The 24,938-nt window shown below is 41.6% G+C and overlaps 1 protein-coding gene across 1 annotated transcript; it reads right to left on the reverse strand.

Annotated features, from left to right (window-relative positions):
* Positions 1 to 1,788: 1,788 nt before the first annotated feature.
* On the reverse strand, positions 1,789 to 12,521 carry IL6 (interleukin 6). The gene is made up of 6 exons (XM_061585677.1): positions 12,416 to 12,521; positions 12,066 to 12,265; positions 7,229 to 7,342; positions 6,620 to 6,757; positions 5,619 to 5,771; positions 1,789 to 1,989 (listed from the first exon to the last, which is right to left on the reverse strand). Exons 1-6 carry the CDS (start codon positions 12,519 to 12,521, stop codon positions 1,822 to 1,824), a joined length of 879 nt encoding a protein of 292 aa, XP_061441661.1. The 3' UTR covers positions 1,789 to 1,821.
* Between the last annotated feature and the right edge of the window lie 12,417 nt (positions 12,522 to 24,938).

Here is a 24,938-nt window from a genome sequence, read left to right on the forward strand (position 1 = left end):
GGAAATTGGTAACTAACTGAGGAACCAGTTAAGATTTTGAGAGAGATTCTAAGTACATATCTGTCTATGTCTATCCACCACCTTGATGATAACCTCTAGGTGCTAAAGGAGTAGCACTCCTAGTTGAGATTCAACAGGCAAGATTCCCTTACATCTGGAGTGCCACAGATGGTGCCCTCAGATACTCTTCTTATCGCTCGCCTGCTCCCTCTGCTCCTCCCAGTTTAAATTGTCTTTAAATAACATTTTGGGCGGTTGGTTATTATGGGAACCTTTTCTTTTGAAGGGATGTTGCCTGCTTGCTTTCCTTTTTGTCTTCTGTTTTATTTGGAGGATGTGTTTTGCCAGTTGTTTCAGGGAGGAATGAAGCACCGTTTTTTTCTTCTGCAAAATGAATTTTTTTTGGTGCCCACAACAGATTCTTAAATTTCCAAATGTGCCCCTAGGTCCAAAAAGATTGGGGACCCCTGCCATGTCTGCACTCATAGTGACATCTAGGTAACATTGAACTGTCAGTGTGTTTAATTTTGCAATACATGACCTTTATGTCCCAGAGAAACCTGGGGAAGATACCTGGTGTAGCTAGATGCCAGTTGTGTGCGAGTCAGATTATTTTATTGTTTCCTTTTGTTATGCCTGAGGAGTGTACACCCAATGAAGCAGGAAGATGGTGAGAAGAAGCTGTATCAGCTTCATAATGTAGTTACGAGAAAAAATGACATATCTGGTTCAATTTCACCTCAGCTGTGGATTTGCTGAGTGGCTTTGGACTGCCCAGGGCAGCAAACAAAAACACTAAAATCATTTAAAAAATAAATATTTAAAATAAATATTTTTTAAAAAACACCTAAAAGCATTTCCAAAATAGATGCAGACTGGGATAAGGTCTCTACTTAAAAGGCTTGTTGAAAGTCTGGAGAATGTGAAAGAAGAGGGAGATATTAGCATGGTCAGGTGAAGTAAAACGCAGAAAGAGAAAATACATTAATATGTAATAAAAATATAAGGACCCTCCCCCTCAGCCGAATGAAGATTCAGCATGTACGCTGGCTACAGAATGTAGGGTGTCAACTGGGGAGGATGGAGTGGAGTATCTCGAAGAAGTCATGGCTGGCTGGCACTAAACAGAAACACCCTGGTGCAACATCTTATTGCAGCTCCCACTTGCAATAGCAGATGTACTGGCTGAGATGTAGAAAATTACATCTCATGACTAACTTTTTCTAGGTCACTTTTGGAATGATCAAATGCAGAAAACATTTTGATCTAGTAAACATAGTAGACATCTGGAGTAAATCTACTATGAAAATGGTATAGAACCATAATACAGATGCAGTGCAAGAAAATTAAGTTTGTATTATTTATTGGGTTTCTTCATAAGGTTGCAGGACAAGTTATAACAATATATAAATACAATACTAAAATAAGTTACAAAAATAGAATAGGTTGTCTTCTATTGTAAAACCATAAATTTATTTTTAAAATTAATATATTAAATAAAAATTATTTTTAAAAAATTCATTGCATAATTTAGCTACGTATTCTTAATCCATACTTTTCAAGTAAAATATTCAGTGAATACTGAAATCCTGTGTGGTGCTGTCTCCCTGTTTAAATTGGCTGTAAGTCTTCGGAGTAAAAATACATACATATATTTAATATATATAATAAATATCATAAATAAATTCAAAATGCATATTCCCAATTAAACAATGTAGTAAGTTCTCAAAAAGGAGAACAACATCAGCTTCTGCTTCAGTAGCAGATGTATTGAGAATTGACGTGCCCAATTCTAAAACAGACACTAGAACTCCTGGCTTCTCATAAGAAGCGAATAGCCCTTGTAGTTTTCTCCATAAATGTAGTAAACTCTTGAAGTATGAGGTGCTTGATAACTGTAACACTCCAGCCTCTGTTTTCTTGTAGTTTTGCAGAAAGAATTTTCTGAGCAGCTGGATCTGGCAAAGTTACAGTCTCAGGATTGTTGATCTGAAGGGGAAAAATAAAAGTTCTTGGTTACAGTGCTGTTGCTAAGAAGAGTGTTGCTTTGTTTATCAGACAAATGGATTATAGTCATTTTCAGGCAAGAAGATGCTATTTGGTAATATTTTCAGATTACAGAGCCTTTTGTAATGTACAATAATAATAATAATAATAATAATAATAAATTTAATTTCTTCGTCGCCTATCTGGCCAATGGCCACTCTAGGCGACTTACAAAATTATTAAAATACAATTAATAAAATACAGTAATACAATAAAAACAATAGATCTGCAACAACAATATTAAAACTGGGTAGGAGGCATTACAATTATATCGATTAACCCTCCCCGGATACCCCGAAGGCCTGCTGAAAAAGCCAGGTCTTTAAGGCTTTCCGAAATACATTTAGGGAAGAGGCATGCCGGAGATCTTGTGGGAGGGAGTTCCAAAGAGTGGGGGCCGCCACTGAGAATGCCCTCTCTCTTGTACCCGCCAATCTGGCTGTTTTTGTTGGCGGGATTGAGAGAAGGCCCTGTGTGGCCGATCTTGTCGGGCGGCATAATTGGTGGTGTTGAAGGCGCTCCGTGAGATAAACTGGGCCGAAACCGTATAGGGATTTAAAGGTCAATACCAACACCTTGAATTGGGCTCGGAAAACAACTGGAAGCCAGTGTAGGTCAAACAACACTGGTGTGATGTGATCTCGGCGGCGACTATTCGTAAGTAGTCGAGCCGCCGCATTTTGTATCAGTTGTAATTTCCGGACCATTTTCAAGGGTAACCCCACGTAGAGCGCATTACAGTAGTCCAAACGAGAGGTGATCAGGGCGTGTACCACCAGTGGGAGCTGATGTTTATCTGAATTATACACCACATTGTCATGTAGACTCAGGGCTGGTCAGCCCACAACCTGTGGCACCTATTAGTCATGCTCAGAGCAGACACACTGAAATCAGTATAAAATAACTTAATCCTATTGATTTAAATGGGTTTATTCTGACTAACACTGGATATCTCTCAATATTTTTAAAATTCCTCCATTTGGCATGTGCCAATTCTTACCATTAAAGGTAACCATTTGCCCATCCTTTCCTAATTCCACATACACCCATTCCCTTTTGCAGATAGTTAAAGTGTGTTCTTTAAAAATCCCAATAAAATTCTTCTCTCATTTGCCTCATGCCACATTTGCACCTTACATTTAAAGCAATAATACCACTTTTACAGTCATGGCTTCCCCCAAAGAATCCTGGGAACTGTAGTTTGTGATGAGTGCTGAGAGGCCTTAGGAGATTCCTATTCCCCTTGCAGAGCTACAATTTGCAGAGTGGTTTAACAATCAATCTCTCTTCCCAGAGAACTCAGAATTTTAGCTCTTTGAGAGGAATAGGGGTCTCCTAATAACTCTCAGCACACTTGTATGCCCCCGGCCATGGGGATTTCAGGTTTGAGAGAAATGCCAAGGAGTCAATAAGACAGTTTCAGTTTTCTCACAAGCAGATAGTTTATTGAGTAACTTACAGCACACAGGCATACCCAATAAGCGGAACAGACTGCAAGGTCCCTGCACAGAATGTTGACCAGTCTGAACAACCAGACTGGGCATCAAGAGTGACTTATATAGCAAAATCTTTGGCAAGGCACAATGGTGACAGTTACATGATTAGTTGCTATCTTACATCAAATCGCTTCTTAGCAGAATACATGATTAATTGTTCTATATCAGGCTAGGCATCAAAGCGATTCTATAGATAACAATTTATGGCTACTATCTTCGAAGCATCACAGCATTTGATCTGAAGCATCATAGCACTTGATTATCTTGTTTTCATACATTCAAAGACATTGCGCTAATTGGCACTACTAGCCAGCAGATCATCTTGACCTCTGAAAGCTACTTGGCAGCCTTAGCTCATTAGCCTTCCTAGATAAGGCTTGGAGCTGCTATCCTTGGCAGCACATCAAACAGTCAAACCCCTCCTTGGCAAGGCCAGCTCATTAGCTTCTCAGATAAGGACCAGGTGAGCTATGAGCTAACCTATTGACTGCTCCTTGATCTATCTCACATGCTGCCAAACCGAGCTAATTGGGTACATTGGCCATTCTTTGACCATCTAATAATAATAATAATAATAATAATCTACCAAGATGCTAAATCATTGCAGATACTGACAGGTACCAAGGCTCAAAGGAGAGAGAAAATCACACACAAGCTCCCATGCCTAAAGCAGCTTTATATTTGCCCTTATAATAGTTATATATTTGCCCTTATATTAGCCACTGGCCTATGCAACCCTTAACAAACTGCAGCTGTCATGATTATTTGGAGGAAGCTATGACTGTTCAAGTGGTATAATACTGCTTTAAATGTAAGGTGCAGATGTGGCCTCACTCAAAGAAACAGTTATGTGCATACTCTTCCTGGCCAGCTTCTCATCCTATGTCCTACTGGGCACAAGTTTCTTTCTCCTAGCATTCACAGTCTTAAACCAGGCCTCTAACACAGCTAACTTTGCCAAGGGGCAGTTTGTATACCACATGGCTTTGTTTGGTCCCTAACCCTATTCCTGTTTTTCCCCCCATTTGTGCTGCCAATACCCTGCCACAGTTAAATCAGTACTGTACTGTGACCTCCTCTCAGCCAATGTGCGTTTGTTGACATGTGAGCTGGTATTCAAGGGTACATGATTGGGAAGTGCAGACTGTCTTTTGTTAGGGGAAGGGAAACTGTGGCATGAAGAAACCTTGTTGTAAGATAAAAGTTTTATATCAGAGTAGTAGCATTCAAAAATGGTCAGTTTATGATTGGTCATTTGCTGGACATTCCATTCAAAATTATTGGTCCTTAATTATAGGCCAATGAGGGTTTGGAATAGGGTTGCCAGGTTCAGGGCCTGAGACTGATCCTGTATCTTTAGGAGAAGAGAAAGTCAGCCAAGTGCAGGTGTTCTTGCAACATTGTAATGGGAAAAACCACAAGGTGGAATTCTCCCTTCCCCCTGCACAACTTTTAAAGCTACAGAAGACCTCTTCTCCTAAAGATACAAGATACAGTACAGGATCAGTCTCAGGCCCTGAACCTGGCAACCCTAGTTTGGAATGCCATCATAAACAAATTGATTGGCTGAAGAGCTCTGGCTGAAGGGACTACAAAGCCAAGTTCAACACTGTTTGAGATTCAGCCCCCATCTGCACTATACATTTCAAGCAGTATCACACCACTTTAAACAGTTATGGCTTCCCCAAAATAATCCTGGGAACTGTAGTTTGTTAATGGTGCTGAGAGTTGTAAAGAGACTCCTAGTCCCCTAACAGAGCTACAATTCTCAGTTTCCTGGGAAGAGGGATCAACTGTTAAACCACTCTGGGAATTGTAGCTCCGTGAGGAGAATTGGGGTTTCCAAACAACTCTCCACACCCTTAACAAACTACAGTTCCCAAGTTTCTTTGGAGGAAGCCATGATTGTTGAAAGTGCTTTAAATGTAAAGCGCAGATAAGGTCTTAATTTGGTGGCCTGTGAAGAATTTCAGCAAGACACTGAAAAAGAAGCTCTGCATGAACGCTAAAGCAAAAGAGAGTGAGCTAGTTTGTTTGCAGATGAGGCTTGCAGCTGCAGAAAACAAGGAAGCCCACCTGGAAGTTGACATCATTTGAGATAAGAGCTAAGAAGGAGCAGGAACCACAAGCATTAGATGCTGGAAGAGCTGAAGGTAAAATGACTGGCCAGAGGTGGAATTTGAAGACCTTGAAAAAGCTGAAAAGATACTTCAGAGAACTGTACTTTAGCTAGAAGGAAGACTGCAAGTAAAGCTCTTTTGACATGCCTGTGAGTTAACTTGGGGGTAGAGTTAGGAGGGGTAACAGACTAAGGTTCTTGTGTAGGGAAAGGAACTAGATAAGTACCTAGTTAGTTTCTTAAAGCAAAAGAAGTTGTGGATTATTTATCATCTATTTAAAGCTATATAACAGCCCTTTTCTGTTACTTTTAGTACCTTAAAGACTATAGGAATTATTTTGGGTAATAGTTATGCTCTAAAATCTCAGGACCTACTTATTTTATATTTTAAAATACATTCATAGGAGTTCACATATACTCATATAGAATTGGATCCCCTAATTCTGCTAGGGAAAAATGGGAAAAAAACCTTCTTTGTCTATCAATCCATTGTTTTTTCTTTTGTTAAAAAGAAAAGACATATTTGTTATAGCTACCAGAAACAGAAGTAACAATGGTTTTAAGTGACAAGTCACTAATTGAAAAAAATCAATGATTTCCTTTAGTGCCAACAGTATTATGCACACTTAACCAGCGTGTGTTACATATTCTCTTTAGGGTTCCCGGTTCAAGGTCTGAGACTGATCCTGTATCTTTAGGAGAAGAGGAAGTCAGCCAAGTGCAGGTGTTCTTACAACACTGTAATGGGAAAAACCACAACTCCACCTTGTGGTTTTTCCCATTACAATGTTGCAAGAACACCTGCACTTGGCTGACTTTCTTTTCTCCTAAAGATACAGGATCAATCTCAGGCCCTGAACATGGCAACCCTAATTCTCTTCCACAACTTAATATCGTTCTAGTTCCTCTTCTTATATCCCAGAACATTTATGTATGATTAAATGTAAATAAAACTTACCATTGACCTCAAGGTATTTGCTAGGTGCCCTGCACTTGGCCCAAATATATGTGCATTAGTAACAGAAGTTGCTTCTAAATATTCCAAGAATGTCTGAAATGCATAAAGTCCACTTGAAATTCTTCCCAGGCATGTTTCCTAAAACAGGAGAGTAAGGAAAAAGTAAGTCTTCTAAAAAGTCACTAGGCAAAAATATTGCATTACAATTGTAATTAAGGGTAAGCAGGCCAAGCATTCTGAAATGAACAAAGTATTACAAATGACTTTGGAAATATATGGTTGACTACATACAACAATCATCTTTTACATTTAATTACTTGGATGATACATAAATGTCCAATTTTATCATTCCAGATGTTCAGATTATAAATGCTGTTGCTTATATAGTTAATACAACTCCAGCAATGCCCAATGGGGAAACATCAGCAGGCTTAAGAGAACCGCAATGCTTGTTAAAACATTAAAGCAAACTGGTGGGGGGGACCCTGAAACAGGAAACTGCAAAAACAGCACAGTGAGGTTTGAGAGTGTTCAGTAGCCACAGCAGCCTTCCTCATTGCAACACTTTGTTGCAGATCCCATTGGTTACACATTAATAAATGATCTTACCTTGTCAAATCCAATGTAATAGCATTTATCTTCTGGAGTGATCTTTGGAAGGTGGAGATTATTCAGGGCCAGTAGTTCCATACTGCCTTTACATACATTTTGCTTCTCGCACAGCTAGTAAAACACAAAAATGTTTAACTGAACTTTCGTCCCATGAGCACTTTAATGCTATATTCCAAACCATCAATATACACTGTGAATGATATAAAACTCTCCGCACTGGTGTTCACTAGGTGGTCCAAAATGGCTTTCCCCGTGTTCTTTCCTGCAGTCATCCCTATCAGAAGATGTAGCAATAATAGCCATGTTAAGTCAGTCTTAAAGTGGATTTGAAATGTGTATATTTTTAAAAAAGGCTGAGTGTAAATTTGCAACTGTAAATTCCACTACTTAAATGTTTGCTACAAAACTGACTTGTGTGACCCTGTATTTTGAACTTCCCTGGAAAATAAATAAAAATATCTTCACCATGTTTAGCTATGATACTAGATTTCCTAACTTCCAAAACCAAAAAAGCAACATTTCAAATCTCAAATCATTCCTTTTCCTATAACTTTTGACTTCTTTGCAATTGTTTTCACATTAATTTAATATTCACCAATGCTAGATATTGTTAAGAATTTGAATTCTTATAGGCCATATAAAATGTTACCCAACAGGATTTTCCCTTACTCTCCTCTTTTTCCTCTACTGGCCAAACCAGTTCCAGAGACTCCCCCAAACCTCTGGAGCAGATTTTGAAGTGCAAGAGGGGGTGTAGGCCAAAGGAGAGGGAGGGGATGTTCATTCTGCAAGTAGACTGATGTTGTTGGATGTCACCCAATGATCATGTCTTTCAGCAGTACCAGTCATGCAAATGGCTTCTGCAAACAAGAGAACTCTTTAGCCTATAGCCCCAAACAATCTCCTTAGACAGCACACTGTCACCCTCTAATCTGCTTCCACTGAAAGGTGATCAGCGTTATCAGAACTTACAGTGCTGATTATCTATTTGGAGTGGAGAGACAAGGCACTACAGTAATGGGTATGCAAGCCTCAGTTGTGTGGCAGCATACAAGTGCAAGCCAAATGGGACTCAATCACCAGAACTGAAATGTAATTGTAACAAATCCTAAACAGTTGAAAAGTAAGGGGACTGAGGGCACACTTCACAAGTGTATGGAAGCCATTTTAAGTTGCTGTGTGGAAGCTGTTACAGATCTTTTTAAAAAGGGCCTCTGGCCTCAGACACTCCAGTGGCTCACACGTCCCCACACTGCTGCAAAAAGCCTAGAACTAGGGCCTTTTCAGTGGTGGCCCCTGAACTGTGGAATAGTCTCCCCGATGAGGTGCGCCTGGCGCTGACGTTGCTATCTTTTTGGCGCCAGGTGAAAACTTTTTTATACTCCCAGGCATTTTAAACTGTATCTTATGTGTATTTTATAGTGTATTTCAACAGTATTGCATTATTGTTGTATTTTGGTGTAGTTTGGTTCCCTGCTTGTTTGTTTGTTTTTTGATTCTGTTATATCTATTGTATTTATATATTGTGCTTGTTTTATTTCTGATGTACACTGCCCAGAGAGCCTTTTAGGCTTAGGGCGGTATATAAATTCAATTCAATTAAATAAATAAATAAATAGAAAGAAAAGGTTTACAGTGGAATGTCAGGAAATTTCCTCATTCAGATGATGAAGTGCTGCAGAGAGCCACACATGTTACATAAAGATAATCTAATATGGCTTCTTTGTGGCACCCGTAAAGTGGGAATCATTCCTAAAAAGTAAGGAGGGAACAGAAGTGTATTATGCACTTCTTTTTTGCTTAAAAAGCATATGCTCCTACTAAAATAAAAGTGTATTTCTAAAGAGTGAACAAGAAGATCAGTCATACTGAATGAGTCTCCTATAGAAATACCTTTTGCCTTCACTCACATAAACTCTGCCTATCAGCTAACTGTGGTTACCTCTGAAGTAACACCCAGGTAAGTAGCATACAAGACTTCAGCTTATGTGTACATCTAAGGCCCTCCTCCGAGTCCCGTCCCATAGGGAAGCTCGGAGGGCTGCTACTAGATCCAGGGCCTTTTCAGTGGTGGCCCCCGAATTATGGAACAGTTTCCCCAATGAGGTGCGCCTGGCGCCTACTCTTCTATCTTTTCAGCGCCAGGTGAAAACCTTTTTATTCTCCCAGGTATTTTAATTTTAATTTTAATTGTTTAATGTTTAGTTAATTTTATATCAAGTTGTTAAATGCTTCAGCTGTCTTTTTTAGGGATTTTATCTGATGTCTATTTTATAGTATTGTATTTTATTCCTTGCTGTGAACCGCCCAGAGAGCCATTGGCTAAGGGCGGTATAGAAATGGAATGAAATAAATAATAAACAATAAATAAACAGAGATAGAGCTGGAGGCATAGTGGGTTGCTGTGTATGGAGGTCTGAAAGTGTATTTGCATGACTGTGTTAACATAATTATTTTTAAAAGATTTATGACATTGTAAAATAAGTAGAAAGGATGCAGCAAAAATGCTCCAATGAAAATAAGCGAACAATAATTAAAAATTTCATGCAGAAAAGGCTTGAGTTCATAAAAAAGCACACATCTGAAAGAGTAGATTGTTGGAGCATGCCTTACCTGACAGGTGTGGGGAACATTTGGCCCACCAAATGTTGTTGAACTACAACTCCCATCATCCCTGGCCATGCTTGCTTGGGCTGATGGGAGCTGTAGTTCAGCAACATCTGGAGGGACAAAGGCTCCCCACTCCTGCCTTATCTCAAATGGTAATTAAAGGAGCCAAAACACTGACAGGCCTACTACTGAGGGACACAAGGTGAATAACAGAAGCCATGGAATGTAATAGCCGGATAGGGGTGTAACGGGGGAGCTGGTCTGTCAAGTAGCTTGGTCCCAATTTGTTTATGGCTTTGCAAACCAGTAACATCTTTAATGAGCATATAGGTAGCTGGTGCAGCTGCTTTAACAAAGGTGTAACATGTTGATGATGGTTAGCTCCAGAAAACAACCTCACAGGAGCATTGTGTACTAACTGCAGCTTCCAGACCAACCTCAAGAGCAACCCCATATAGGGTGCGTTGCAGTAGTCAATTCTTCAGATTACCAATCCATGAACCACAGTGACCAGATTATCCCTTCCCAGGAATGACCAAAACTGGCCTATGAGCTGAAGCTGGTAGAAGGAAATCTTAGCCACTTGTGATAAACTGGCTCTACAAACCTTCAAAGGGAGCACAACCCTGTCCAGAACAGGCAATGGCCAATTTCCTGACCTGGGAACCACCTCCCCCAATAGCCTCAATTTTGTCTAGATTCCGTTTCAGTTTATTGGCCCTCATCCCACCTGTCACTGCATCAGGATTCGCATGTCCGTTCCTGCTTCTGGTATCACAGAGAAACAAGCAATGAGGATCGTCAGCATACTGAAGACATCATGCTCCAAGGCTCCTGGTGACTGTTCCCAATGGCTTCATATAGATGTTAAATAGCATTGGGGACAAAACAGTGTCCTGTGGAACTGCACAGTATAACTGCCAAGGGGCCAATGCATAGTTACCTAGTGCTACTCTCTGGAACTAGCCCTGTAGGAGCTGCAGTTCCTTCAACCCAAAAAGCAGATCCAGGAGGATACCAAGGTTGAAGGTATCAAAAGCCGATAAGAGATCAAACAAGAGGAACAGGGTTGCACTTTCACTGTCATTCTCCCTACATGTGTGTATCTCTAAATTGAGTACTTTTTATCACAAAAGGGTGCCTCTTCCTTTATCAACCTCCCTATGTATTACAATCCTCTGCTTAGGACCTACTGCAGGTACCTCTTATCAGAGGCATGCTATTTAGTGACGAGGGTTTTCTTGGCAGTGGTGGCACCCCAGTTTTGGAATGTCCTCCCAAAAAAGGCCCGCCTGGTGCTTACCCTACTATCTTTTCAGTGCCAGGCATTTTAAATTGTTGCTTTTAAGGAGTTAATATCTGTTGTTTTTATCATCATTGGAATTGTGACATGATTGATGTATATCACCCCGAAATCATAATAGGATGAAGGGCAAGTTGTGAGTGTTTTAAAAAAATATAGTTCTATTAAACACTTCCTGTGTGTATACTGGCCCTTCTTGGTCTAGCTGTGAATGTCTCTGCTCTACATCCAAATATCCAACAGCCTTCACAAGTGTTGGATTAGCACTTGAAAGACTAGGGTTCAAATCCCCACTCAGCCAGGAAGGTCTGTGGGAGATCTTGGCCCAGTCAATGTCTTTCAGCCTAATCTACCTCACAGGGTTGTTGTGAGGAAAAAATGGGGAGAGGGAGGATCGTGTATACCACCTTCAGCTCATTGGAGGAAAGATGGGATGTAAATGTCATAATAAATTTAAAAGATCCTTTAATACTTACGAGGGACCTTTTACCAAATTGTTACTGGGCAATGATGTTGTTGGGCGTTCCTTACCGTTTTATTATCTATACTGCCTTCTCTGTGCTCTCTTACGCTTTGGCCTAACCTGCCACCTCCAAAATACACTTAACTGCTTTTTGTTTGTTTGTTTTTACAATAAGAGCTTTTCTTATCTTAAGTATCCTTCTGAAAAGGTCTGGCTCTTCGCTGATTTACTGTGAGCTCAAACGCCCCAGAGCCTGGATCGTTGCTGCAAGACCATGTAAATCCAACATTTCCTGTTCTTTTGGGCCTTTCCATTGGAAAAGATCCACTCCATCTCCTCCTCCACGGTAAAAACAGAAATAACTAATCGAAGCAGCAATCACCATTGAAAAGTAGCAAAATCCCAGCCAAGAGGGAACCCCCGAGACAACTCAAACGTTTCGTAGCTCCCCAACTTACCTCTTTAGTCAACCCAGCAGCTCTTCCTTGAAGCCACCGAGCCAAAGACACACTCTTTGTCAGCTGGGGGCTTCTGGTTGGCGAAGTCCTGGCCGAGGGCTCGTCGCTAAGTTCTTCTTCCCCGGAGGAATCACCAGCTGCAACAGGCAAAGCCTCTGCCCTCAAGAACAGCATGAGGGCGGCAGCAGCGCAGAAAACGCCTGGTGCAAGGGAAAGAAAAGGGGAAGTAAGACAAGTTGAATGAATGAGATTCCTGCCGGCTGGTACGCGGCGCCTCCAGCTGCTCCGCCAAGCTAAAGACGCTCCCTTGCATAGTTGGAGGAGCCCGCGAAAAGCTGCGGCGTACTCACATCCAAGCAGAACACGCATGGTCTTCCCTCTAGGCTTGAACCCCTTTGCTCTCTGGAGAAGCTTGGTAGCTTGTGGGCCTGAAGAGCTGAATGAGTTGTAGGGCATTTCTGGGCCTATTTATTGAGATGGAAGGGGCTGACTGCTCATTGTGCTGGGGGAAATCCAACGTTGAGAAAATAGACTGGGATGGGTTTTTTTGTTTGTTTGAAGTAGTATAATGAACCATGGGATCTTCTGCTGGGAAATAACTGGAGTAAGGAGTGAGGTCACAGCTAGTGGACTAAAGATGTCTTTAGTGTACTTGGATTTATCTCTTTTCGTGTGAAACCCACTCCTTTGTTCAGATAAGACGTTCACTTTTGACAGTGACTCATGGAGCAAGTGGATCCACTCCCATTGTGTATTTGTGGGTCTGGAACCAGAAAGAAGGTCTCGTGGGGGGTGGGGTGGTAATCTGAGCTAAGAAGCAAAAGACAATATGTTTTTTCTTTGGAAAAGCTCTCTAATGGGAACAATCCAGACCATGGGAATCTGCCAGTTGGTGCAGACTTGGTGATCCACCACCGAAAAAAAACCCTGCATCCAAACTCCATCTGAATGCTGAGGGAATGGCAGCCATCTCCCATGCCACCCCAAGCACTCCCTCTCCCTGCACCCATACATCACACATGCCAAGGACGCATGCCAAAACACAATGCAAAAAAGAGGGGGAGTTGTGATTGCAAGAATGGAAATGGGTACACAACCCAGATAAGCACAGCACTACCGAGCAATAGCAGCCTGTACACATGCAGCCCATTGGGCCCACATCTCAGCACACACACTGGCACCAGAAGCAGTGACCCCACCACTACCACAACTGTCACTACCAGTACTTGATCAATGGCATACCCACATATGATGCCCAGGGCATCTTGACATATGTGAGTGCTACAGTGCCTGAGAGGGTATATGACTTCAAGATCCTGGAGGCCTCCAGCCTATACCTGCTGAAGAACTGGCTCACAGGCCATGAGTGACTCCTCTGTAGGTGCAGTGTGTGCTGTGGATGGACGGGATAGGTCTGGTGACTGCTGTGCTCTCGTCTGTAGCTGACTGTGGGAACCCACTGAGGCCTTTCCTCCTCACACCACATCTCATGGACGTGGCAGGCCACATGGCGTGCTATAATTGAGCACACCATTCCAGGATCTACAAGGCTTGGAGCCCCCCCATGGCACCATTTTATGTGGCCACCCTCCCAGCAGTCTTATACACAGCAGCTCTCCTTAGCTCCTGGGGTGAGGCTTCCCTTCCTGCCCTTGAGCTGTCCTGTGTACAGTGCTGGGGTCTCCCTCCCTACTGAGCCTGTCTCTTGCAGTGGTTGGTTGCCTCCATGTGGGTTTGGTCCCCCAGCTCTGTGTGGACTGCACTTCCTATCCTGCTGGGTAATGTTGTCCTTCAGCACAGGATGCTGGAAGTTGTGGTCCAGCAGAGCTGCTACAAGAGTAGCTGCAGGGGATCCCTGCTGAGAGTGTATTCCCTCTCTAACCTTGGCCAAAGAATAAAGATGACATAGGGTAAACCAGTTAAGTTTTTTTTTTAATTGAATACAGTTTGCAGCAAACCCGGGCTTCATGGAGGCGGATAGTGGTGATGGTTGCGGCTGTAGGTGTTCAGCCCAGTCTGACCATGTTGGGTAGCAGTGTGGCCATACCATAGTTGGTGGATCCTTGGCAGGAGGCCAGGGGCAGCACCTGTGTCATGGCAGCCTATGAATGCAAGAGAGGGGGAAGAGAGGCAATTGCTTGCCAACAATTGTGCTCCATGGGATTGGGCCTGGATGCCATGGTTGGTGTAGAGTGCCGAAACTGAAGGTTGTGGTTCAATTGCACAGCAGTTGAGCGTGATCTCTCTTTCTGCTGTGTGCAGTGTTTTGTTTTGTTCTGTCTCAGTACTCCTGAGAGAGTAAAGTACCCTTCCACTTTAGCACCCATTCCCCAGAATTTCCCTTGGAGCCCCCCTGGCACCTACCGCATGGTCTTGACCCCCTCCCACCCTTTATCTTCACCTTTGTTTGTACAGCCAGTATGTATTGTAAGTTTTTAAGGAGTTTACAGACCTTTTCTGTGTACCTACTGCAGGGATATGTAGAAAGCATATACATGCCTTTTGTGTGTGCACGTGGTACATGTGCTATGGGGAGTTGCAGTTGATTTGTGTTCCCTAGGTATACATGAAGTTGCAAAAAGATGGGTGTGCACTTAAAATACTACAGGTTTTTTAAAGCAAGCCCACAATATGAGTATGCATCCAGTGAAAATGCAACATGTATAGCAGTTTCAAAAGTAGAACTCCCACTTCTTCTTGTGTATGAAATGGAGTTTTGTTTTTATTCACAGTTGCCTGTTGTTACTTTTGCTCATATTATAGAAGTCATGACAGAGAATGTTGGGGAACTCTTACTCAACCATAACTTTCTCAGGGTGGGTTTGTGAAAGTCCTTATCTCTCAGCCCAATCTACAGCTGTGAGGATTTATAAGAGCGAGCCTGTTTTCATTATTTTTCTATTTAGACCTTTTCTGTGTCACTTAATACATAAAAAATCTCCAAGCAGTGTGCAGAAAACTAAATACAACAACAAATGTTGTATAAGAAATGTACAAAAATACACAATAAAACCATTAATACAGATTACTAATACAGATTACTAATAAATATAAATGTATATACTAATAAATACATACAGATAGCAATTCCTTCACCTTCTGACACACTTCCCCACTCTCAGTCCCCTGGGTCTCATTCTCAACCAGGGCCCAATCAAACTCACAGATCACCCCCAAAATTTCATAACAAAGAGAGTTTCTGGAATCTGCTGAGATCACCCTAGTTTCTCACTCTAGGCTTGCTTTTATGGGCAGCCACCAAGACTGATGGAGTTTCCTCAGGTTGCCCTTACCAGTTAGAATCACAGAATAGTAGAGCTGGGGGCCTATAAGGCCATCGAGTCCAACCCCCTGCTCAATGCAGTTATCCTGGGATCATGTTATCTCTTCTCACTTCAGCCTTTGATTTGTTCACATGTTTAAGGTATTAATCAGGCTGAAGCAAGTAGAAAGAAAATCAACAGTACCTGGCATGATTCTAGTCTGTTGACTCACTCTATAATTATTTTTTCAGACTACTGATCTCTGGTGAGTAAAGCTCAGAAGTTCTATAGTGGAACAAAGAACAGTGTTTTAACAACCTGTGAAACAGGAAGCGCAAGTGAGTTTGGTGCTTCTGTTGAAAGTTTTTTTAAAAAAGGAATGCAGATATGCATTCAAGGTAGTCCTATAGAAAGATGTCTCAGGATAGCAATCTCTGAATCTCAGTGTCAATGCAAAAGTCTATAAAAGGGGTAAAAGCAAAAAGCAATAAACATCAAACCAAAATTTTAAAAAATTAAAAGGATCTTCCCTAGTTATTCTCTAACTAGGTAACACACCACTAACTTTAGATATAGATAGATCAAAAGTGATTTCTTGTGCCATTTTATTGCAGAAGGAAATGCTTGTGGGGCTAATGCTATGACCTGCTGTATCTACGCATACAGAAAGTCATGGGATCACACATGTTATACTAGTGGATAGTTATCACCTACCATCAGATTATCTACCTTTATTTAGGTTATTTCTTTATATTGCAATGGAAGTTTTGAGTTTGTTGCAGGGCCACGTTGTTGGTTCCTGTGCTTAGTTGCCACACAATACAAACAGGTTGTATTTTTATGAAAAGCATCTGTTTTTCTCCCTCATTCTCCCCCTTTTACTTTCATTGAAACTTTTTCTTTTAAATCACAGCTACATGTCTACTTGATGATATAACAAGACATTTGCCCAAAGCACTGTATCACCCATCTATGCAAATTGCTGTCAGACATCCCTGTCTGTGACGCAATGGGGAACTCTCTGGATGAACTGTGAAATCCTTAGTCAGCTCTGCTCTGTACTTTTCTGCTTTTCAGATTTTTATGCTTACTCCCTAGAGGAAAATTCATGATGCCTCATGTTGCAGGTTGGCTTTGCAGAACATCATCATGTTTTCTATGTGGAGAGAATACAGATCGAGCCTGCTGTTCTTATGAAAAAGCTGAACTGTAAAAATGTAACATCAACAGAGCTAAGAAATGTGTTTTGCATTTCATATTCACAAAAGCAGTCCCAGGGAAAGTCTTCTAAAAATTAACAGTAATTCTACTAAAACATTCATGAACAGTTATGCTGTGAATCCTGCACAAGAAGGTGGAATTATGACCATGTTAGTGACATGATCTCTTTCCATTCTTTGTCAAAAAATGGTCGGTTCACACATGAAACAGACCACACATGATTGCCTTGAGACTGCACAAGGGGTACCACTGAGCCACGAATGTGTGGAGGGTCTTGCATGAACTAATGTAATCACAGGGGTATATGCAATCAATCTAATTCTTGCAGTGGCAAGAATTCAAAATTCCTGCAGTGAAAATTCCTGCTCCTTTTTAAAAGGACATTTCATGTGTCTTTTTACTTTTGTTTTTAATGAATTATTTCATTTATTTTTGTATTTGTTATTATTGTTGTTATTGTTATTATTGATAGTTACCTTGAACTTCCAGGAAAGGCAGGTACAAATTTGTTAACTTAAATGATGCTTTTGACACAGAATGATAGAAATGGAAGGGTCCTCAAAGACCATCTAGTCCAACCCTGTGCCACTGCAAGAAGGCCACAACTATGCATCCTTACAGTACTACAGCATCCATCATGAAAAACATTCAAGACATATGTTGGGACAGCCACTCTAAACAGGTTAGCTCTCCTAAACTGTCATCATGTTGCAGCATTAGGGGTGGGGGAGAAGTTCAATTCATAAGAACATAAGAACATAAGAAAAGCCTGCTGGATCAGGCCAGTGGCCCATCTAGTCCAGCATCCTGTTCTCACAGTGGCCAACCAGGTGCCTGGGGGAAGCCCGCAAGCACGACCCGGGTGCAAGAACACTCTCCCCTCCTGAGGCTTCCGGCAACTGGTTTTCAGAAGCATGCTGCCTCTGACTAGGGTGGCACAGCACAGCCATCATGGCTAGTAGCCATTGATAGCCCTGTCCTCCATGAATTTGTCTAATCTTCTTTTAAAGCCATCCAAGCTGGTGGCCATTACTGCATCTTGTGGGAGCAAATTCCATAGTTTAACTATGCGCTGAGTAAAGAAGTACTTCCTTTTGTCTGTCCTGAATCTTCCAACATTCAGCTTCTTTGAATGTCCATGAGTTCTAGTATTATGAGAGAGGGAGAAGAACTTTTCTCTATCCACTTTCTCAATGCCATGCATAATTTTATACACTTCTATCATGTCTCCTCTGACCCGCCTTTTCTCTAAACTAAAAAGCCCCAAATGCTGCAACCTTTCCTCGTAAGGGAGTCGCTCCATCCCCTTGATCATTCTGGTTGCCCTCTTCTGAACCTTTTCCAACTCTATAATATCCTTTTTGAGATGAGGCGACCAGAACTGTACACAGTATTCCAAATGCGGCCGCACCATAGATTTATACAACGGCATTATGATATCGGCTGTTTTATTTTCAATACCTTTCCTAATTATTGCTAGCATGGAATTTGCCTTTTTCACAGCTGCCGCACACTGGGTCGACATTTTCATCGTGCTGTCCACTACAACCCCGAGGTCTCTCTACTGGTCGGTCACTGCCAGTTCAGACCCCATGAGCGTATATGTGAAATTAAGATTTTTTGCTCCAATATGCATAATTTTACACTTGTTTATATTGAATTGCATTTGCCATTTTTCCGCCCATTCACTTAGTTTGGAGAGGTCTTTTTGGAGCTCTTCGCAATCCCTTTTTGTTTTAACAACCCTGAACAATTTAGTGTCGTCAGCAAACTTGGCCACTTCACTGCTCACTCCTAATTCTAGGTCATTAATGAACAAGTTGAAAAGTACAGGTCCCAATACCGATCCTTGAGGGACTCCACTTTCTACAGCCCTCCATTGGGAGAACTGTCCGTTTATTCCTACTCTCTGCTTTCTGCTTCTTAACCAATTCCTTATCCACAAGAGAACCTCTCCTCTTATTCCATGACTGCTAAGCTTCCTCAGAAGCCTTTGGTGAGGTACCTTGTCAAACGCTTTTTGAAAGTCTAAGTACACTATGTCCACTGGATCACCTCTATCTATATGCTTGTTGACACTCTCAAAGAATTCTAATAGGTTACTGAGACAGGACTTTCCCTTGCAGAAGCCATGCTGGCTCTGCTTCAGCAAGGCTTGTTCTTCTATGTGCTTAGTTAATCTAGCTTTAATCATACTTTCTACCAGTTTTCCAGGGACAGAAGTTAAGCTAACTGGCCTGTAATTTCCGGGATCCCCTCTGGATCCCTTACATTTGCCACTTTCCAGTCCTCAGGCACGGAGGAGGACCCGAGGGACAAGTTACATATTTTAGTTAGCAGATCAGCAATTTCACCTTTGAGTTCTTTGAGAACTCTCGGGTGGATGCCATCCAGGCCCGGTGATTTGTCAGTTTTTATATTGTCCATTAAGCTTAGAACTTCCTCTCTCGTTACCACTATTTGTCTTAGTTCCTCAGAATCCCTTCCTGCAAATGTTAGTTCAGGTTCAGGGATCTGCCCTATATCTTTCACTGTGAAGACAGATGCAAAGAATTCATTTAGCTTCTCTGCAATCTCCTTATCGTTCTTTAGGACACCTTTGACTCCCTTATCATCCAAGGGTCCAATTGTCTCCCTAGATGGTCTCCTGCTTTGAATGTATTTATAGAATTTTTTGTTGTTGGTTTTTATGTTCTTAGCAATGTGCTCCTCAAATTCTTTTTTAGCATCCCTTATTCAGTTTGCATTTAAAGCTGAATTTATCAAATCTGCACTTTCTGAAACAATATGAGAACCGAACAAAATTCGCAGTTATCTGAATTTTGAGATGCAGTTGTCCAACCAATCAATGTTTACAAAAATGCATATATTAGGGGGAAGCGTGCATTAAAATTAGTGTGTTAATGAAAATGACATATAAAAATGCATTATATTAGGAGTTGCTTGAAAAATGTGTTCATTAGTCAATGTTGCATACAAAAATGTGTTTATTAGGAGAAATTCTCACTAAAATACTGAAGAATTTTATGATGAAAATGACAGATTGCTGCAGAAATGTTGAGAACTGAATTTAAGACTGGAAAAATTAGAAACTGAGAAAACCCAAAGTAACAGATCCTTCCATCCATTCCAGCATATCTTCTAAACCAGGAATAGTCAAATGTGCCTTCCGGATAATGGACTCCAATGGCCACTCATTCGAGCCATCACAGTCAGAGATGATCAGAGTTAGAGTCCAGCAACACCTGGGGGGCACTGTCTTTGCTACCCCTCTTCTAAACAGATTTAGTTGTATTATTTACATAGGAATACCACTGAACTAGTTCCATCTCTTAAACTTAACTGAGGTCTGTAGAGATGCAAAATTACACACTTAATGATTTTTCTGTGAATGAAATGAGTTAAAAGTGTCCTAGAATCTACTATGCCTGCTGAATTTCTTTCTACACAGCTATCAAAGGTGCAGGAGCCCTGCCCTTTTTTCACCTAGCTATCCTACTACTAATAAAAATGTAGGCAGTAAACTTCTATTCATTATTTTATGACAAATCAGAGTGAATGTTCATTAAAGAATCAATGTTGTTTAATTTCCCTGGAAACAAATCACGATGAATGCTCAGGAAACATGTTGTCTGGAAAGGCCTGTGGTGCCTTCTGATATTTTCTAGTCTTCAGTAGGAAATAAATTAACAACTTTTAGTTCCTTGGGGATGGCTTCAAGTGTCTAGTCTAAAAGTAGCCTAATAGTTGCCAGTGACGCTTCTTTTGAGGAAGTGCAGTTTTTTTCCCTTCCAATTATAGTTCCGAAAATGATTTTCCCCAGAGGAAGGAGAGTTTATTGGGCCATTCAAAAAAAGAAAAGAAAACATAAAATAGTTATGAAACTTTGATGATGAAAGATAAAAGAGAACACCCTTTCGTTACGCATTCCCACTTCCTTGAGTTGCAAGAAGTTCCAGGAGTTTGGCTTTCTTTGGAAGAAGAGATCACTGGGGATTTATAGCATTTTCTAATATTTGAGTTTCTAGTGGGATGTCACAATGTCCTGGGCCCAGTTTTTATCCAGATGAAGAGGTGAAAGGAATCCTTATCAGATTTACAGATGGCACAAAACTGGAAAGGTAGCTAATATCTCAGAAGCAGGAATAAAATTTAAAAAGTGTATTTCATAGAGTAGAAAACCGGGGCTGACACTAACAAAATGAAAATCAACAGAGACAAATGCAAAGTTCTGACTTTAGACACAGATTAGGTGCACAGACATAGGGTAGGGATCCCTGGCTAGGCACTACTACATGTGAAAAGGATATCAGGATTGTAGTCAATCAAAAACTGAACATGGATGACAGTGTGATGCAGCTGCAAAAAAGGCTAATGCAATTGTTCGTTGCATTAAAAGAACGATAGTTTTCAAGTCACAAGAAGTAATAGTTCCATTTTATTCCACAGGAAGGATGTGGACAAACTGGAACAGGTTCAGAGGAGGGCTGGATACTGAGCAACAAGTCCTGTGAGGAAAGGTTGAAGGAACTAAGTATGTTCAGCCTAAAGAAGAGAAGACGGGGGGGGGAGGGAGAGGAACATGATGGTACATTTCAAATACTTGAACAGCTGTAACATAGAAGAGTGCACAGACTTGTTCTCTGCTGATTATTATTGTTATTATTGTCTTTATTTATACCCCGCCATTTTTCCAAAACTGGAACTCATGGCGGCTTCCAGATAAAAAATACATATAATTAAAAACATACAAAGTCTACATTAAAATAAGATTAAGCTATTTCCAATATTAAAACCATACACACATATAGCTAAAAAAGTTCAGACTAGTTTAAAAATGATATAATAGACATTAGCAATGCAGCACCCTTCACGCCCTATCCTTAGCCTTCAATTCCAAAGGCTTGTTGGAATAAGAAGGTCTTTGCTTGTCAGCGGAAGGACTGCAAGGATCCAGAGAATAGGACTAGATCTACTGGGCTTAATTTAGAGGAAGGTAGATTTGGATAGAACATTAGGAGAAACTCCTTAATAGTAATAGCAATGGACCCTGGAAGACTCTTCCTTGCTGGAGATCTTCAAGCAAAAGCTAACAATCATCTGTAGGGGATGCTCTAACTCTGCTAATTAACTGCATTGGGCTGCCAATTAACATCTGGACTTAATTCAAGTGCTGGTTATGCGGTGCAGGACCCCAATACCACCTCTCTCCACATAAATCAGCCCTGATCCTGCATTCATCATTTGAGTTCCTTCTTCATGTGCCCCTCCAAGGAAGATGTGGAGGGTGACAACACAAGAATTGGTCTTTTTAATGGTGGCTTCCCAGCTGTGGAATGCTCTCCATAGGGAGGTGCGCCAGGCAGCATAAACCAGTAGTTCCCAACCTAGGGGCCATGACCCCCGGGGGGCTGTGAAGTAAACGGGGTGGGGGGGCGTGAACAGTAAAGAAATTAATTTATTATTTTTTTAAAAAAAGTCTTCACTCCCTGGACACTGTCTGTTCCCCACTGCCACTGCAGATGACACCTCCCCCTTGCTCCAAATGAGAGGGGAGGACTTTTGCTGAAGCGGCAGAGCATCTTTCAGGCGCACTGAGGGCAGGTGTCTGCCTATAAAACATATGGCAGATGCCAAAAAAAGGCTGAGGGCAGAGCTACCAGGTAAAAGAGGGGATTACTATCACCGACTCCTGTCCCCTCACACTGCTGCTGCTGATGACTCCCTTGCTCAGAACGAGAGGAGAGTGCTTTTTGTGAAGCAAAAAGAAGCAAGGCTGCAAGGAAAGGCAGCTTTCCCCCTTCCTTCCTGGCAGCCAGCCCGCCTGCCTTTCTTGGCTCCTGCTTTGCTGCCACCTCCTTTTAAAAATTATTCTTATTTGCAAGACCACCCAGATCTTGCCTTCTACCCAGATGGAACCAAGGAGTAGTGAGGAAGCTCAGGATTTGCTTGCCCCCCCCATTTCTGAGGCTAAGTGTGTGTGCCAGTGCCCCCCCCTCTTCACACTCTGCCCCAGTCTCTCCAAGATGCTGTGGCAGTTGAGGGCTTCTCCCCTCCCACGTGCCCAAATGCATGTAAACCTGCAGATGCTTGCAGGAGGGGCAGGTGTGTGTGTGTACTGATCTGTCTTCTGCTGCACTCTCATTCCCCAAGTGCATGCTAACCAAATCATCAGTTCTGATTATCATTCCAAGGCTTAAAAATACTAACCCCCTCCTCAATCTATCTGCCCTGTTGTCTGCAGTACGCAATCTAGCATCCCTGTCACCACCACATTGCTGCTTCTTGATGATGATGATGATTTTAAAAGCTCAGCAGGTTGGCTGGCTGGGATCCTGGCATTGCAGCAGAAATGTATTTAATTATTTCATTGATATCCTACCTTAACTCCAAGTTGCTCAAGGTGGTGCACATGGTCCCCCCCCTCCATTTTATCCTTACACCAACGCTGTGAGATAGGTCAGGCTGAGAGACTGTGTCTGGTCCAAGGTCATCCAGTGGGCTTCATGGCTTGGGGGGGGATTTGAACCTGGTTCTTATTCCAACACTGTGACCCACTGGTGTTGGGAAATGGGACTGTACATCTTCAGACTTTGTGTGTGTGGGAGGGAGATACCAATTTGATTAGACCTTTTCATTAAGAAAAGGAAGCAACACCTCCCTATCTGGAAAGGGATATTTGGAGATCTGATTTTGCCATGCACCTTTTTTAAATTAACAGAGACTAAAATTACAATTAGCGGGGAGGTGGTCACAAAACTTTTTGAGCTTACAAAGGGGCCCCCGTACTCATAAAGTTGGGAACCACTGGCATAAACTTTTAGGCAAGATGTTCCTGTTTATCCAGGCATTTGATTCTTAACTGGGATCATATGGTATGATGATAACCTAACTATTTATGCTTTTAACCTTTTAGTAGGGTATGATTCTTACTTTTTATAATATTGTAGGATAAGCACTTTTAGTAAATAATGTTTTCTTTTTTAAAAAAGGTTTTATTGCAAAAAGTAGTATAACTAAACCACATGATACAGAAATTTAAAGAAAAGCACAGAGGACAAATGGTAGATTCAAGAGTTTGCTTCTAAGCTATCTATCTACATCAGAAAGCAGTCCAAATAGAAACAAAAGTTTATTACCATATGCCATATTACATCATAAAGCATAACAGCCAGTATTCTCATATGTATTCTAAGTTTTTAAACATTCCAAACTTCAAGGGACATTGCTGGCAACTGTTGTTGAAGATTAGTACTATTAGCATATCAATAAACTTTACAAAACGGCGTGGAAAACAACTGGAGATTCAATATCTTAGAGAAACCACAGACAATATAGAATCTTCTCAGAGACAGCAATGTTCCAAACATTATTATACAGCTTGGGATCAAGATATCTGAAATACCATCTCATCCCTTATATTCCCAGTCAATCACTGCGCTCTATAGGTGAGGTCCCCCTGCAGATATATCAGGAGGTCTGTCCTGCACTATATAGGAATTAGGCCTTTAGTATGGTGGTACTTACCACTTTGCCCCTTTGTCATATCTTGATAGGCCCAGCTAGTCCAGTGCTCTGTTCTCAAAGTGACCAACCAAATGCCCATGGGAACCCTACAAGAAGAACCGGAGTGCAACAGCATTCTCCCCACTTGTCTTTTAAAAATCATTTCTTAAATAAGCAAAATAAAAACAGGGATAGATGGTGACATAAAGTGACATAATAAACAGTCCAAAAGAAAATTATGCCCTATATTATTTGAAAGCCCGATGACAGGTAACAGGGTCCTTCTCCCAATAAAGGTCATCCATCAGGTCAACTAAGGCCAATTCAGTCCCATAATCAGACCTGAACCCAGATTGGAATGGGTCTAGATAATCTGTTTCATCCAAGAGTACTTGCAACTGCTGCACCACAATCCTTTCGATCACCTTCCCTAAAAAGGGGGTATTTGCAAGCCTGCAATAGTTGTCACAAACCAATAGATCCAGGGGGGCTTTTTCAGGAGCAGTTGGATCACCGCCTTTTTCAGGACACTGGAACCACTCCCTCCTGCAAAGACGCATTGACCACACTAAGGATCCACTCGGTCAGACCCCCTCAGCAAGCTTTAATGAGCCAAGCAGGAAAGGGCCCAGAGGACATGTTGCTGGCTGCATCTTCGCAAGCACCTTGTCCACGTCATCAGGCTGCATCAACTGAAACCAGTCCCAAAGAAGTTGCAGCAGATGTTGCACTGGACACCTCACTGAGGACTATAATAGATGTGGATGGGGCATCAAGATTGCTATGGAGGCGAGCAACTTTACCCTCAAAGTGCCTTGCAAACAATTCACAGTGGGCCTCCGAAGGTCTAAAACTCCATTTCCTAGAGCTGATGTCAACAGAC

Source organism: Rhineura floridana, chromosome 10 (assembly GCF_030035675.1).
Source record: "Rhineura floridana isolate rRhiFlo1 chromosome 10, rRhiFlo1.hap2, whole genome shotgun sequence".
NCBI lineage: Eukaryota > Metazoa > Chordata > Lepidosauria > Squamata > Rhineuridae > Rhineura > Rhineura floridana.

Coding starts and splice junctions, on each gene's coding strand:
- IL6 (XM_061585677.1), bottom strand. CDS start 12,521: ATGCCCTACAACTCATTCAGCTCTTCAGGCCCACAAGCTACCAAGCTT. Junction 7,343..12,065: donor CTGCTGGGTTGACTAAAGAG/GTAAGTTGGGGA, acceptor GTGTTTTACTAG/CTGTGCGAGAAGCAAAATGT. Junction 1,990..5,618: donor CAAATGATGTCAACTTCCAG/GTGGGCTTCCTT, acceptor TTTCCCCTTCAG/ATCAACAATCCTGAGACTGT.